The sequence below is a fragment of the Hemiscyllium ocellatum genome, chromosome 16 (assembly GCF_020745735.1).
Source record: "Hemiscyllium ocellatum isolate sHemOce1 chromosome 16, sHemOce1.pat.X.cur, whole genome shotgun sequence".
Classification (NCBI taxonomy): domain Eukaryota; kingdom Metazoa; phylum Chordata; class Chondrichthyes; order Orectolobiformes; family Hemiscylliidae; genus Hemiscyllium; species Hemiscyllium ocellatum.
In genome coordinates, this window is record NC_083416.1 from 74,614,921 (window position 1) to 74,630,778 (window position 15,858).

The 15,858-nt window shown below is 46.2% G+C and overlaps 1 protein-coding gene across 1 annotated transcript; it reads left to right on the forward strand.

The window, feature by feature from the left end:
* Positions 1-8,501: 8,501 nt before the first annotated feature.
* znhit2 (zinc finger, HIT-type containing 2) lies at positions 8,502-15,113 on the forward strand. Its single transcript, XM_060836942.1, has 2 exons — positions 8,502-8,989; positions 14,271-15,113. Exons 1-2 carry the CDS (start codon positions 8,519-8,521, stop codon positions 15,057-15,059), a joined length of 1,260 nt encoding a protein of 419 aa, XP_060692925.1. The 5' UTR covers positions 8,502-8,518; the 3' UTR covers positions 15,060-15,113.
* Positions 15,114-15,858: the final 745 nt, after the last annotated feature.

Genomic DNA, 15,858 nt, shown 5'->3' on the forward strand with positions numbered 1-15,858 from the left:
CTTTGGACTGTTATTCCAGCTTCTGTGTTAAGAGTATAGTGCTGGAAAAGCGCAGAGGTCAGGCAGCATCCGAGGAGCAGGAGAATCAACGTTTCAAGCATGACCTGTTCGTCAGGAATGAGGCTTGTGGGTTGGGGCTGAGAGATAAATGGGAGGGGGATGGGCTTCGGGGACAGGTAGCTGGGAAAGCGAGAGGTGGATGAAGGTGAGGGAGAAGGTGATAGGTCAGAGGGAGGAGTGATGGACGGGTCCGGAGGGTGGTGCCGAGTTGGGAGGCTTGGGACTGGGATAATGTGGGAGGAGGGGAAAAGAGGAAACTGTTGAAATTCACATTTATCCCATGTGGTTGCAGGGTTCCAAGGCGGAATATGAGGCGTTCTTCCTCCAGGCGTCAGGTGGTAACGGTTTGTGGGTGGAGGAGGCCCAGGCCCTGCATGTGCTTGACGGAGTGGGAGGGGGAGTTGAAATGTTTAGCCACGGGGCGGTGGGATTGGTGGGTGCGGGTGTCCCAGAGATATTCTCTGAAATGATCTGCAAGAAGGCATCCTGTCTCCCCAATGTAGAGGAGACCACATCCGGTACAACGGATGCAGTAGATGACGTTGGTAGAGGTACGGGTAAATTTCTGATGGATGTGGAAGGGTCCCTTTGGCCTTGGACGGAGGTGAGGGGGGAGTGGTGTGGGCGCAGGTGGGGGGGTGTGGACCTGCCGGAGGGAGTCATGGAGGAAATGGTCTTTTCGGAATGCTGATTAGGGATGGGGAGGGAAATATATCTCTGGTGGTGGGGTCTGTTTGGAGGCGGCGGAAGTGGTGGAGGATGATGAGTTGTATGCGGAGGTTGGTGATGTGGAAGGTGAGGACCAGGGGGGGTTCTGTCCTTGTTGCATTGGGAGGGGTGGGATTCAAGGGTGGCGTGTGTGAAGAGGAGGTGCGCTGGAGGGTGCCAACCGTGTGGGAAGGGAAGTTGTGATCGTGGAAGAAGGAGGCCATCTGGGACTTTGAGGTAGAATGGGAACACATGCGGTGGAGGAATTGGGAATAAGTGGTGTTTTTACAGCAGGTAGGGTGGGAGGAGGTGTAGTCTGGGTGATACTACTCAGGTAGTATCTCCCACCTGCAATCCTCCTGTAACCAAAAAAAAGATTGTGCACAGGATTGGTAAGTTTTTTTTAGTTTTTCAGTAGTCTCGTTGGGAATTTAGAATAGTGGGAATGGAGGTCAGGGCAGTTGAATGTTCTTCCTGCAGAATGTGGGAGGTAAGAGTCTACACGGTAGTGTCCCTGTTGACTGTATCTGTGGGAAGTGCACCCAACTCCAGCTCCTTGAAAACCATGTTAGGGAGCTGGAGCTGGATGAAGTTTGGATCATTCAGGGGGTGTTGGGGCTTATTGAGAAGAGTTATAGGGAGGCAGTCACACCTCAGGTAAATGGTAGGTGGGTTACCATCAGGGGATGGGAAGGGAACTGGCAGGCAGTGCAGGGATGCCCTGTGGCCATTCACCCCAACAACAAGCATACTGTTTTGGATGCTGTTTGGGAGGGGCGGAGCTTGCCAGGGGTAAGCAATGGGGACAGGTCTCGAGCACAGAATCTGTCCCTGTTGGTCATAAGGAAAGGGGGAGAGAGGAGCAGAGCATTTGTCACTGGGGGCTCCATAGTTAGGGGGACAGATAGAAGGTTCTGTGGGAATGAGAGACACTAATGGTTGGTGTATTGCCTCCCACGTGCCAGGGTTCGTGATGTCTCTGGTTGTGTTTTCGGGATCCTTGAAGGGGAGGGGGAACAGCCCCAAGTCGTGGTCCACATAGGTAGGAAGAGAGATGGGCGTTTAAGTTTGAAACTTGGGGAGGTGGGATGGAAACTTAGAGCTAGAACAAGCAGAGTTGTTGTCTCTGGTTTGTTGTCCGTGCCAGGTGCTAACAAGGCGAGGAATAGGGAGAAAGGGGAGTTGAACACATGGCTACAGGAATGATTCAGGAAGGAGGGTTTTGGATTCCTGGATAATTGGGGCTCTTTCTGCAGAAGGTGGGACCTCTACAAACAGGGTGGTCTTCAACTGAACCAGAGGGGTACCAATATCCTGGGGGGCAAATTTGCTAATGCTCTTTGGGTGGGTTTAAACTAATTCAGCAGGGGAATGGAAACCGAAATTGTAATTCTAGTATATGGGAGGTTGAGAGTAGTGAAGTCAGAACTAAGATTTCAAGATCGCAAGAAGGCACGGCAAGCGAGAAGTTGGTTTGAAGTGTGACAACCTCAATGCCAGGAGCATCCGGCATAAGCTGGGTGAACTTGCAGCATGGGTGGTACCTGGGATTTCTATGTTGTGGCCATTTCAAAGACACAGGTACAGCAGCTCAGGAATGGTTATTGCAGTGGTTTACTAAAGGACTTGAAGCTCTTGTCAAGAGGAAGAAGAAGACTTATGTTAGGATGAGATGTGATGGCTCAGTTAGGGCGCTTGAGAGTTACAGTTTAGCCAGGGAAGGCCTAAAGAGTGGGCTAAAAAGAGCCAGGAGGGGATATGAGAAGTCGTTGGCAGATAGGATCAAGGAAAACTCTAAGGCTTTTTATAGAAGAAAAGAAAGACTAGAGTGAGATTAGGGCCAATCAAGGACAGCAGTGGGAAGTTGTGTATGGAGTCCGAAGAGTTGGGGAAGTGCTAAATGAATACTTTTCATCAGCATTCACGCGAGAAAAAGACAATGTGGTCGAGGAGAATACTGAGATACAGGCTACGAGACTAGATGAGATTGAGGTGCATAAGGAGGAGGTGTTAGCAATTCTAGAAAATAGATAAGTCCCCTGGGCCAGATGGGATATATCCTAGGATTCTCTGGGAAGCCGGGGAAGAGATTGCTGAGCCTTTGGCTTTGATCTTTATATCCATATTGTCTACAGGAATAGTGCCATAAGACTGGAGGATAGCAAATGTTCCCTTGTTCAAGAAGGGGAGTAGAGACAGCCCTGGTAATTATAGACCAGTGAGCCTTACTTCAGTTGTGAATATAGTGTTGGAAAGGGTAATAAGCGATAGGATTTATAATCATCTAGAAAGGAATAAGTTGATTAGGGATAGTCAGCACGGTTTTGTGAAGGGCAGGTCATGTCTCACAAACCTTATTGAGTTCTTTGAGATGGTGACCAAATAGATGGATGAGGGAAAGGCAGTTGATGTGGTGTATAGTGATTTCAGGAAGGCATTTGATAAGGTTCCCATCAGTAGGCTATTGCACAAAATATGGAGGCATGGGATTGAAGGTGATTTAGCGATTTGGATCACAGATTGGCTAGCTGAAAGAACAGAGGGTGGTGGTTGATGGGAAATATTCATCCTGGAGTTCAGTTACTAATGAGGTACTGCAAGGATCAATTTTGGGTCAAATGTTGTTTGTTATTTTTATAAATGACCTAGATGAGGGCATAGAAGGATGAGTTAGTAAATTTGCAGATGACACTAAAGTTGGTGGAGTTGTGGATAGTGACAAAGGATGTTATAGGTTACAGAGGGACATAGATAAGCTGCAGAGCTGGACTGAGGTGGCAAATGGAGTTTAATGTGGAAAAGTGTGAGGTGATTTACTTTGGAAGGAATAAAAGGAATGCAGAGCACTGGGCTAATGGTAAGATTCTTGGTAATGAAGATGAGCAGAGAGATCTCTGTGTCCAGGTACATAGATCCTTGAAAGTTGCCACCCAGGTTGATAGGGTTGTTAAGAAGGCATATGGTGTATTAGCTTTTATTGGTAGAGGGATTAAGTTTCAGAACCATGAGATTACGCTATACAAAACTCTGGTATGGCCACATTTGGAGTTATGCTTACAGTTCTGGTCACCACATTACAGGAAGGATGTGGAAGCTTTGGAAAGGGTTCAGAGGAGATTTACTAGAATGTTGCCCGGTATAGAGGGAAAGTCTTAAGAGGAAAGGTTGAGGGACTTGAGGCTGTTTTCGTTAAAAAAAGGTTGAAAGGTGACTTAATTGAGACATATGAGATAATCAGAGGGTTAGATAGATTGGACAGTGAGAGCCTTTTTCCTCTGATGATGATGGCTAGCATGAGGGGACATAGCTTTAAATTGAGGGGTGATAGATATAGGACAGATGTCAGAGGTAGTTTCTTTACTCAGTAATAGGGGTGTGGAACGTACTGCTTGCAACAGTAGTAGACTCGCCAATTTTAAGGGCATTTAAATGGGCATTTGATAGGCATATGGATGAGAATGGAATAGTGTAGATTAGATGGACTTCAGATTGGTTCCATAGGTCAGCACAACATCGAGGGCTGAAGGGCCTGTACTATGCTGTAATGTTCTATGAACATCTTTCAGAGAAATTGAGGTGGGACCTCAGTTTAACGTCTCATTCAAAAGTCAGTTAATCGCTCTCAGAGGACCATGCTAACAGTTTGGCACTCCCTTATTGTTACACTGGGGTCTCTGAAATGGGACCTTAATGGCTATTTCCAATTTACCTACAGGCTCAGGTAGAGCAAGGATAGCAGATTTCCTTCCCTGAAGGTCATTACTGAACATGAAGGTAGGTAATTAAAAATTATCACTTCACGATAACTTGCTAAACACATTTTTAAACCACTCTATCCAAAGTTTTAAATTATCCATGATGAGGGAAACTGTTGCTTCATGTAATTGAACTAGTAACCCAGAGCACACAAGTCCCATTCCTGAATAACGGCTTCTGCCCAAAACATCGATTCTCCTGCTCCTCAGATGCTGCCTGACCTGCTGTGCTTTTCCAGTGCCACACTCTTCGATTCTGATCTCCAGCATCTGCAATCCTCAATTTCTTCTAGTAACCCGGAGTGCCAGGCTAAAACCTTGGGGACACTGGTTCAAATCCCATCAGAGCAGCTGATGGAATTTATTCCCAATTTTATTGTAATAAATTTAAAAACTGGTCTCAGCAATGGTGGTTGTGAAACTACCATGGTCAGAAAAACACACACTGTTCACTAATGCCACCCCTATCTGCTCTGGCCCACGTCACTACAAGTCCACAATAATGGGACTATTTCCTGCCCTTTGAAATAGCCTTGTATGCCTCTCAGTTTGGGACCAATTAGGGTTGGATAGCAAATCCTTGCCAACAATGCCCACATCTCAGCATAACAATGAGGGAGTGCTTCATTGTTAGCGCAGTGCTCCTACAGCATCATACTATCTTGAGATGATGTGTGTTGCATGAGCCGTTACACCAACATGCCCCCTCTACTATGAAAAAGCAATGGGGCTTTGATCTCCTCTCTCTCTGGATTACTAGTCCAGATATAGAAATTGCTGCCCAATGTTTCATGAGTAAAGGCACAACCATGTGTCCAAAACACACACATTCTGATTTCCAGTGTACATTCCCACATTACTATCAATTGCCTTATGTTGGTCTGGTGTCAAGTCTATTGTTGATGAAGAACGCAGGTCGGTGAAGTGATTGGAGAGAACTGTGGGACAGTAATCAATAAGGTGGGGGAGTTGAATATTGAGCAATGAGGGACTATTACTGCTGCCATGAGAAATTTCCTGTGCTCCGAACCATTTAGTGGCCATGGACAAGATTCAATCTGCACATAAGTAGGGCGAAAGGAGTCTATGTAGAACCAGGATACTACAGATTAAACAGAACATTTTTCAAGACAGCCAAATGGACTTTCTTTAAGCTACTCTTTTTCACTGAAGTTATAATAGGAGAGAAGTTACTGGTTCAGGTATTTCAGGGCAAGTGATACAGTATATCAAAGTCACTAAGTAATGGTAAATTTGCATAGTCCCAGAAGACCTTAGAGCTGTGTCTTATTAGAGAGAGACAGAGACAACTGGTGATTGTTTAATCTGACTGTATTGTGATTTGGAGATGCCGGTGTTGGACTGGGTTTGTACAAAGTTAAAAATCACACAACACCAGGTTATAGTCCAACAGGTTTAATAGGAAGCACTAGGCCTCTATTCCTGATGAAGGGCTCTTGCCCGAAACGTCGATTTTCCTGCTCCTCGGATGCTGCCTGAACTGCTGTGCTTTTCCAGCACCACTCTAATCTAGAACTTAATTGGAAGCACTACCTTTTTGGAATCCTGCTCCTTCATCAGGTAGTTGTGGAGTACACGATTGTAAGACACAGAAAGCCCTTGGGCATTTACACAAATCTTTGTAAGTGATGAAACCTAAATGTTCAAAGAACTTCAAATTTATTAATAGAGGAAGGAATGTGAGTAAGGAAGTTACCTTTAATCTTTGTTCCAGCTAGATCTATCTCAGTATTTCAAATTGTGTCCGCCTTTAGGCATTATATATTAAAAAGCTGTGAAGATCTTCACAACTATGCAGATGAGATAATATTACATAAAGATTAAAGACTTTAGTACGTGCAGAGATTAGAGAAACAGGGATAAAAACTGAAATTGCAGAGAAACCCAGCAGGTCTGGCATCCGTGTCTCAAGAAGGGTCACTGGATTCCAAACATTAACTCTGCTTTCTCTCCACAGATGCTGCCAGATCTAAGTTTCTCCAGCAATTTCTGTTTTTCTTTCAGATTTCCAGCAGCTGCAGTTATTTTATTTACAGAAGAAGGGATTGGTTTCTTTAAAGAGAAGGCTTGGTGGTATTTTCATACAGGGATTCAAAATCATGAGTTGTTTTTCTGGAATTAGAAGAAACCAGTAACTAGAGGAAATAGGGTTGCAAAACATCCAGAGCTGGCAAGTTAAGTGTTTTTAAGCTCTGAATTATGGTCTTTAAAGTGCTGACAGTTGTTGGAAGCAGGTTTAATGGCCACTGACAGGATTGTAATTTCACACCAAAAAGACATTCTGCCCATCACCATTGAGTAAGTTTGAGCAGGAGGTAGACACTGTTAATTAGTAACAGGTTAAATAGTTATGGTGAGTGGGCAGGGAAGTGGAGTTAAGGCCGTGATGAAAATAGCTATGATCATATTGAATGGCAGTGCAGGCTCAAGTGGCTGTACTGCCACTTGCCCTAGTTTTATGTTGTTTCACACAAACGAGTAATCTGGTATGTGAATTTCAGTATGATGCTAGATACACAGAACATATTTCCTAAAGACTGGCACATCATGTGTTCCTTTGCTGTTAGCAACAAGGCACTGACCATGCCCATTCAGCCCATGCTTACAAATCTCACAACACAGTGTCCGTAGTGATTCAGCAAATGTTTGCTACGTAATCCTGAGTGTGCAAAGATAAATGCTGATATTAAATTTGGTAGTGAGAGTCACACCTGGAGTATGGTGCACTTACGTCTAATGAAAGCAACTATATTTATAGATATGGTCCTGTTCTTGTAAACAGAAAGGACATGTATATGCACTGTTTATGTGACAGATAAAAACATAAATTACTGTAGAAACACATCAGTATCTATGAAAGGAAAACTGGGTTAACATTTCAAGTGCAGTAACCCTTCTTCAGAATATTCCAAAGGATCACTGAACTCAAAACATTAACTCTCCATAGATTCTGTCAGACCTCCTCAGTTTCTCTAATAATTTGATTTTGTTTGTTTCAGATCTCCAGCTGCTGCAGTACTGTATTAACGTTGACGAATTAGAGACAAAGCTTTGGTTAAAATTAAATCAAAACTTTGCAGTTGTCTTAAAATAGGACAAAAATAAAATATGGAGTTCAAATGAAGGGTCGCTGGACAGTTGGCGTTACAACCTTTACTCTCCGGATGTTGCAAGACCTAATGAGTTTATCCAGATTTATGTTTTGGCAGTTAACTCTTGTTCTCAGTGGTTAGCACTGCAGCCTCACAGCGCTAGAGACCCGGGTTCGATTCCCACCTCAGGCGACTGACTGTGTGGAGTTTGCACATTCTCCCTGGGTTTGCTCCGGTTTCCTCCCACAGTCCAAAGATGTGCAGGTCAGGTGAATTGGCCATGCTAAATTGCCCGTAGTGTTAGGTGAAGGGGTAAGTGTAGGGGTATGGGTGGGTGGCGGGTCGGTGTGGACTTGTTGGGCCGAATGGCCTGTTTCCACACTGTAAATAATCTAATCTAATCTAATCTAACCACCTGATGAAGGAGCAGCGCTCCAAAAGCTAGTGCTTCCAAATAAACCTGTTGGATTATAACCTGGTGTTGTGTGATTTTTAACTTTGTACACCAGGTAATGGCTAGATTAGATTCCCTACCCTGTGGAAACAGCCTTTTGGCTCAATAAGTCCATATTGACTCTCTGAAGAATAATCCACCCAGACCCATTCCCCTTCCCTATATTTACCCCTAACTAATGCACCTAACACTATGGGCAGTTTTTAACCCCCCCCCCCCCCCGTCCAATACCACATCATCATTACCTAGTGCATTTTCTATCCAAGAAAGTGGGAATAACAGTGTCAAAGGGTAACTGTCCCCAATGCTCCGCCCTTTCTCGGATTACGGCACTGACGTGAAGGTGAAAGTCCCCTATTGCGAGAGTGGGCGCGGCACTGTCGCAAAGGCCTCCGCGCTGGTTTACGGCACGGCCGGCACCTGTCGAGATGTCGCTGGCGGGTCCGGAACGCCAGGCCGAGGCTTGTGGCCTGTGCTCGGGGAGCGGGGCTGCCGCCGCCGCCCGCTACACCTGCCCCCGCTGCAATGTACCATTCTGCTCGCTGCCCTGTTACCGCGGCTCCAGGCACCGGGCGTGCGCCGAGTCTTTCTACCGGGAGGCGGTGCTGGGCGAGCTGCGGGACGAGAGCCGGCGGGCGGGAGGCGCCGAGGCTCGGGCGGGCCTGCGGGAGAGCCTGAGGCGGCTGCGGCACTCCGAGGCCTGGGAGCCCGGGGGGCTGGAGCCCGGCGACCCGCACCCTGGCGGTACGGCCGCTCGGCTCTGGGACTCCCTGAGCGAGGAGGAGCGCCGCAACTTCGAGCGGCTCCTGGAGAGCGGGCAGGCCGCGGCCTGGATCAAGGAGTGGAGGCCGTGGTGGGAGCGGCGAGCCCCAGGCCCCGTCCAGCAACTGCAGCCCTCGGTGAGCAACAGCGCCACAACTGTCTGGGAGGTCAAACTGCAGCTCCCGTGCCCTCTCAATGATGTGGGGACAGGAGCTGGGACCTGACCCCTTGGGTGGACTGTGGGGAGAAAGTGAGGACTGCAGATGCTGGAGATCAGAGCTGAAAATGTGTTGCTGGAAAAGCGCAGCAGGTCAGGCAGCATCCAAGGAGCAGGAGAATCGATGTTTCGGGCATGAGCCCATCCTCAAGAATCCACAAGTGGACCGTGGGGAGACTAACTTTGAAGTATAAGAATTTCAGGAAAAGCCTGTGGCTATTTTCAGAATGACTAGATTCCCTACAATATGGAAACAGACCCTTCAGCCCAACAAGCCCACACCAAATCTCTGAAGAGTAATCCACCCAGACCCATTTACCCCTGACTAATGTGCTGAACACCTGTGGGCAATTTAGCATCACCATTTCACCTACCCTGCCCATCTTTGGATTGTGGAAGGAAACTAGAGCACCCGGAGGAAACCCACGCAGACACAGGGAGAATGTGCAAACTCCACACAGTCACCCATGGTAGGAATTGAACCCAGGCAGCAGTGCTAACCACTGAGCCACCCTATCAGAGCGTGTTACCAGAGAAGACACAGGAAGGAATCAGAAAGACCCCACCTGTTCTACAGAGATCACAGAACCCCTACAGTGTGGAAACAGGCCATTTGGACCAGAGAGTCCACACCAATCCTCCGAAGAGTATCCCACCCAGACCTATTCCCCTCCCCTATTACTCTATATGTCCTCTGCCTAATGCACTTAACCCACATGTCCCTGAACTCTATGGGCAATTTAGCATAGCCAATTACCCTAACCTGCACAACTTTGGACTGTGGTAGGAAACCAGAACATCCAGAGGAAATCTATGTGACACCAGGAGAAAGTGCAAACTCCACACAGAAAGTCGCCTGAGGCTGGAATCAAAGCCAGGTCCCAGGCACTGTGAGGCAGCAGTGCTAACCACAGAGCCACCGTGCTTAGATTTCTATGCTGACTTACCTTATCTCAGTGAAATAATTTTTAATGGAGTAACCAATGGACCAGTGGTATTATCACGAAACTATTAATCCAGAAGCCCAGGTAACTTTTGAGGAACCCACGTTCACAGCAGATAGTGAGTCTAATGTTGACAATGGACCCATTGTCAATTGTCATGAAAACCCAATCTGGAAACTCCTAAACCTACCCAGTTTGGTCTTCATGTTACCCTTAACTGCCCTCTGGGCAATTAGGGATATTCAATGAGTGCTGGTCTAGCCAGTTATCCATTTCCCATTTATGAATAAAATAAATGTACCTTGATTGGAAGATGCTGTTATTATCTACATGGGACATGAAAATGCAAAAGACATCCAGTTATTGATAAATCTATTGACATTTCATGCTCATATCTATCAGGGACGGTAAAAATAAAGTAGCCATAGTCTTACCAGACCATAATGCTGCTCTCTCATTAGAAAGACATGTCTGTCCGGTGGTGGTTTAACCTGAGGGTGTAGGAGAGATTGAGAAGGAGGGCCCTTGATAGTAACTTCAACTGGTGCGGGAATTGAGCCCACACTGTCAGAGTCTTTTTGCAACGCTGATTGGCCTCCAGGCGATCGCAGAATATTAAAAGTATACTCCTTCTCTGGAATATGATGTATTATATCCACCAGAGAAAGCAGAGGCTTCAGTTTATATCTCATGCGTAAGATAAAACTTTTAATAATGCAATCTCCTCAGTACCGTGTTTGATAGTGTAGGACTGCCTCTCTAAAACTGGAACATTCCCTTTGCACTGCACCTCCAACAGTGCAGTGCTCCCTCAGTACTGACCCTTCACGAAAGCAGAACTGTCTCACTACTACTTCTTAGACATTGCAACACAGTCTCAGTAATGCCCTTCTAACTGTGCAGCATTTCCTTAGTTTTGCCTCTTTGACAGCAGAGCACCTCACTGTTGGCCTAGAGATTATGTTCATATCCAGTTCTCCCTTGGGGTTGGACAGTAGCTCACTGGTTAGCACTGCTGCCTCACAGCATCAGCGACGCAGGTTCGAATTCAGCCTTGGGCGACTGTCTTGTGGAGTTTGCACAGGTATCCTCTGGGTGACCATAAGACATAGGAGCAGAAATTAGGCCATTCAGCCCATCGAGTCTGTGCCGCTATTCAATCATGGTTGATAAGTTTCTCCCATAACCCTTGATCCCCTTGTTAGTCAAGAACCTATCTATCTCAGTTATAAATAATCAATGATCTGGTCTCCACAGCCGTCTGTGGCAATAAATTCCATAGATTCCCTGCTCTCTGGCTGAAGAAATTTCTCCTTATTTCTGATCTAAAAGGTCTTCCCTTCACTCTAAGGCTGTGCCCTCAGGTCCTAGTCTCTCCTACCAATGGAAACATCTTCCCAACATCCACTCTGTCCAGGCCATTCAGTATTCTGTAAGTTTCAATTAGATCCCCCCTCATCCTTCCAACCTCCATCGAGTATAAACCCAGAATCCTTAAGTAATCCTCATATGTTAAGCTTTTCATTCCTGGGACCATTCATGTGAACCTCCTCTGAACCCGCTCCAGAGCGCACACAATACTCCAAATGTGTTCTGACCAGAGCCTTATAAAACCTCAGAAATATATCCCAGCTTTTACATGCAAGTCCTCTCGAAATATCATTGCATTTGCCTTCCTAACTACCGACTCAATCTGCAAGTTTACCTGGAGAGAATCCTGGACTAGAATGCCCAAGTCTCTTTGCACTTCAGACTTCTGAATTTTCTCCCCATTCAGAAAATGCTCCATGCCTCCATTATTCCATCATTCTTGAAGAAGGGCTCATGCCTGAAACGTCGATTCTCCTGCTCTTTGGATGTTGCCTGACCTGCTGCGCTTTTCCAGCAACACATTTTTGACTCTGATCTCCAGCATCTGCAGTCCTCACTTTCTCCTCCGTTATTCCCACCAAAGTGCATTACTCCAGAGTTTCTCATGTTGTACTCCATCTGCCACTTCTTTGCTGACTGTCCTAACCTGTCCAAATCCTTCTGCAGCCTCCTCGTTTCCTCAATATTACCTGTCTCTCTACCTATCATTGTATCAGCTGCAAACTTAGCCAGAGTGCCTTCAGTTCCTTCAGCTGAGATTGTTAGTGTATAAAGTGAAAAGTTGTGGTCTCAACACTGAGCCTTGCAAAACACCACTTGTCACTGATTGCCATCCTGAGAAGGACTCTTATCCCCACTTTCTGCCAGACAGCCAAGCTTCTATCCATGCGAGCACCTTGCCTCTGACACCACGGGCCCTTACCTTACACAGTAGCCTCCTGCATGGTGCCTTGTTGAAGGTCTTCTTGTAGTCCAGATAGATAACATACAGTGGTTATCTTTGGTTTAATCTGCTCGTTACTTCCTCAACGAATTCTAGCAGATTTGTCAGGGGTGACCTCCCCTTGATGAAACCATGCTGACTTTGCCCTGTTTTACCATACACTTCCAAGTATTCAGAAACCTCATCCTTTACAATGTAGTGCAAGATCTTACCCACGACTGAGATCAGGCTAATCGGTCTGTAATTTTCCATCTTTTGCCTTAGTCCCTTTTTAAACAGGGAGTGTCATTTTAGCAATTTTCCAGTCCTATAGGACCCTCCCTGATTCTAGCGAATCCTGTAAGATCACCACTAATGCCTCCACTATCTCTTCAGTTATCTCCCTTCAAATCTGGGGTGTAGTCCATCCACTTCAGGTTTTCTCCCACCTTCCAAACGTGTGCAGACTAAGTGTATTAGCCATGGGGATTACATGGATAGGGTAACAGGATGGGTCTGAGTGGGATGCTCTTCAGAGGATCGGTATGGACTCTGGGCTGAATGGCCTGCTTCAACACTATGGGATTCAATGATTCTTGATCCTGGCAAGACCATTAAAAGGAGAAAGTGAGGACTGCAGATGCTGGAAATCAGAGTCAAAGAGCGTGTATAAATGATTTGGATGTGAGCATAAGAGATACAGTTAGTAAATTTGCTGATGACACCAAAATTGGAGGTGTAGTGGACAGCGAAGAAGGTTACCTCAGATTACAACAGGATCTTGATCAGATGGGCCAATGGGCTGAGAAGTGGCAGATGGAGTTTAATTTAGATAAATGTGAGGTACTTCATTTTGGGAAAGCAATTCTTAACAGGACTTATACACATAACAGTAGGGTCCTAGGGAGTGTTGCTGAACAAAGAGACCTTGGAGTACAGGTTCATAGCTCCTTGAAAGTGGAGTTGCAGGTAGATAGGATTGTGAAGAATGCGTTTGGTATGCTTTCCTTTGTTGATCAGAATATTGAGTACAGGAGTTGGGAGGTCATGTCGCGGCTGTACAGGACATTGGTTAGGCCACTGTTGGAATATTGCATGCAATTCTGGTCTCCTTCCTATTGGAAAAATGTTGTGAAATTTGATAGGGTTCAGAAAAGATTTACAAGGATGTTACCAGGGTTGGAGGATTTGAGCTATAGGGAGAGGCTGAACAGGCTGGGGCTGTTTTCCATAGAGCATCGGAGACTGAGGGGTGTCCTTATAAAAGTTTATAAAATCATGAGGGGCATGGATAGGATAAGTAGACAAAGTCTTTTCCTTGGGGTCGGGGAGTCCAGAACTAGAGGGCATGGGTTTAGGGTGAGAGGGGAAAGATATAAAAGAGACCTAAGGGGCAACTTTTTCACACAGAGGGTGGTGCGTGTATGGAATGAGCTGCCAGAGGAAGTGGTGGAGGTTGGTAAGATTGCAACATTTAAGATGCATTTGGATGGGTATATGAATAGGAAGGGTTTGGAGGGATATGGGCCGGGTGCTGGCAGGTGGGACTAGGTTGGGTTGGGATATCTGGTCGTCATGGACGGGTTGGATCGAAGGTTCTATTTCCATGCTGTACATCCCTCTGACTCTGAGAGTGGTGCTGGAAAAGCACAGCAGGTCAGGCAGCATCCCAGGAGCAGGAGACTCGACGTTTCGGGCATAAGCCCTTCATCAGGATTCCTGGTGAAGGGCTTATGTGGGAAGCATTGATTCTCCTGCTCCTCGAAGGCCATTAAAAGGCCTGTACGCTTGATTGAAAATGCTGCAAAATGATGAAGGAATGCTGCTTAACTCTCTGGAGTGAACTTGAAACCATGAACTTATTCTCAGGTGTGACATTGCTATTAGTGAACAATAACACTGAGAGTTCATGTGGGCATTTACAATATCTATTAAGAAATAATTAGTTTTCTTTTCTTTGAAAGGGTCTGGAGGAAGATCGAAGATGTGAGAGGATAAATAAAGCACAGCCTCTGGTTGATGTTGCAGGAACTGGGAGTGAGAATGATTCAGAACTGGGTAGGTTCACAGAGGAGCAAGTGACAGACAGACTCTGGGAACATGATGATTCTATTCCTGTAATCTGCAGTAACATTGTTCCTTTGCTGAGTTTGTGTTCAAAGCCTTCTCCCCTGATCCAGTACAGTGTCGTGAACGTTCTCTATGCATACGCATTTTCCATGAAGCTGGTGAATGGGGACGTATCGGGGGAAATGAGGGACGAGTTTATCGAAGCTGCATTAACAGTCTCCGAGGCCCTGCAGGGCAATCGTGTTTTCATGTCCACTGCAGAGGCTGTGCAGGCTGGAGTTGGAGCCATGCGAAGCACCCCATATTTTTCTAATCCCTTTGAGCCAGTGAACACAATCAAGGACACGGCTGTCCTCTTAACTGGAGGAAGCAAGGCATCAAACGGTCATTATACTTTGGCTGCAATCTCCCACCTTCACCGGACACTGGGAAGAGCAAAGCGATCTCAACAGAAGAAGGATCCTGGTTATTACCGGGCTTGGAAGAAGTGTGCCTTCCTTCTGTCCTGGGTGAATGAACATCAGGATAGACTCGTGTTTCTCTCCATGGAGGTGCAGAGTGAGTACAAGAACACCTTTGATTCCTTGGTCCAAGTGGAGGAAGACAAATCGAATTTGGAAAAAGCCTGGGGAGGAAAGCGACCCCCAGAGAAGAAAGTGTTAATTGAAGAACTAACTCCCTGACCTTGTTAATCCCCACTGCTGCCCACTGATTATTTAATAAAGATTATCAAATTACCCACTGCACTGGAATTATTCCAAGAACATCATGTCCAAGTTTGAGCAAATTATTGTCAGTGAAGGCGATCTGTCAAAAAATCCTTTCATTTCTGTAACGTCTTTCACAATCTCAGGACTTCCCCAAAGTGGTTGATAGTCGGTGAATTACTAGAATTGGACTGATTGTGATGTAAGGAATGGCTGCCAGGAATTGCACAAAGCAGCCCCAACCAGCAATATGATTGCAACCACGTGTTGAGTGAGGGACAAACAGTAGCCCCAAAACTCCCCCTCTGTTCATATAGCTGTCATGCAACCTTCTTGCATTCACCTGAGAGAGAGTAGATATTCTCTGTTCTATCTCATCCAAAAGCTAAGCACCTTTGACAATGCTGTGCTCCTACCTTACTGCACCAAGTTGTGTACTTAAATCTTTGGAGTGGGACTTGACCCCCCCGAGTCACTGGTGGCAGACTACTTACCGAGCCACAGATCACAACTATGTGTGGCTTGGTTTACTGCCTACCTGTGAAATTATAATAACTGTGGAGTCCCTACAGTATGGAAACAGGCCCTTCGATCCAGCAAGTCCACACCAAAGAGTAATCCATGCAGACCCATTTTCTTATCCTATATTGACCCCTGACTAATGCACCTAACCCACATCCATGAACACTATGAGCAATTTAGCATGGCCAGTTCACCTGACCTGCCATCTCTGGGCTGTGGGAGGAAACCGGAGCACCCGGAGGAAACCCACACA

Coding starts and splice junctions, on each gene's coding strand:
- znhit2 (XM_060836942.1), top strand. CDS start 8,519: ATGTCGCTGGCGGGTCCGGAACGCCAGGCCGAGGCTTGTGGCCTGTGC. Junction 8,990..14,270: donor TCCAGCAACTGCAGCCCTCG/GTGAGCAACAGC, acceptor TTTCTTTGAAAG/GGTCTGGAGGAAGATCGAAG.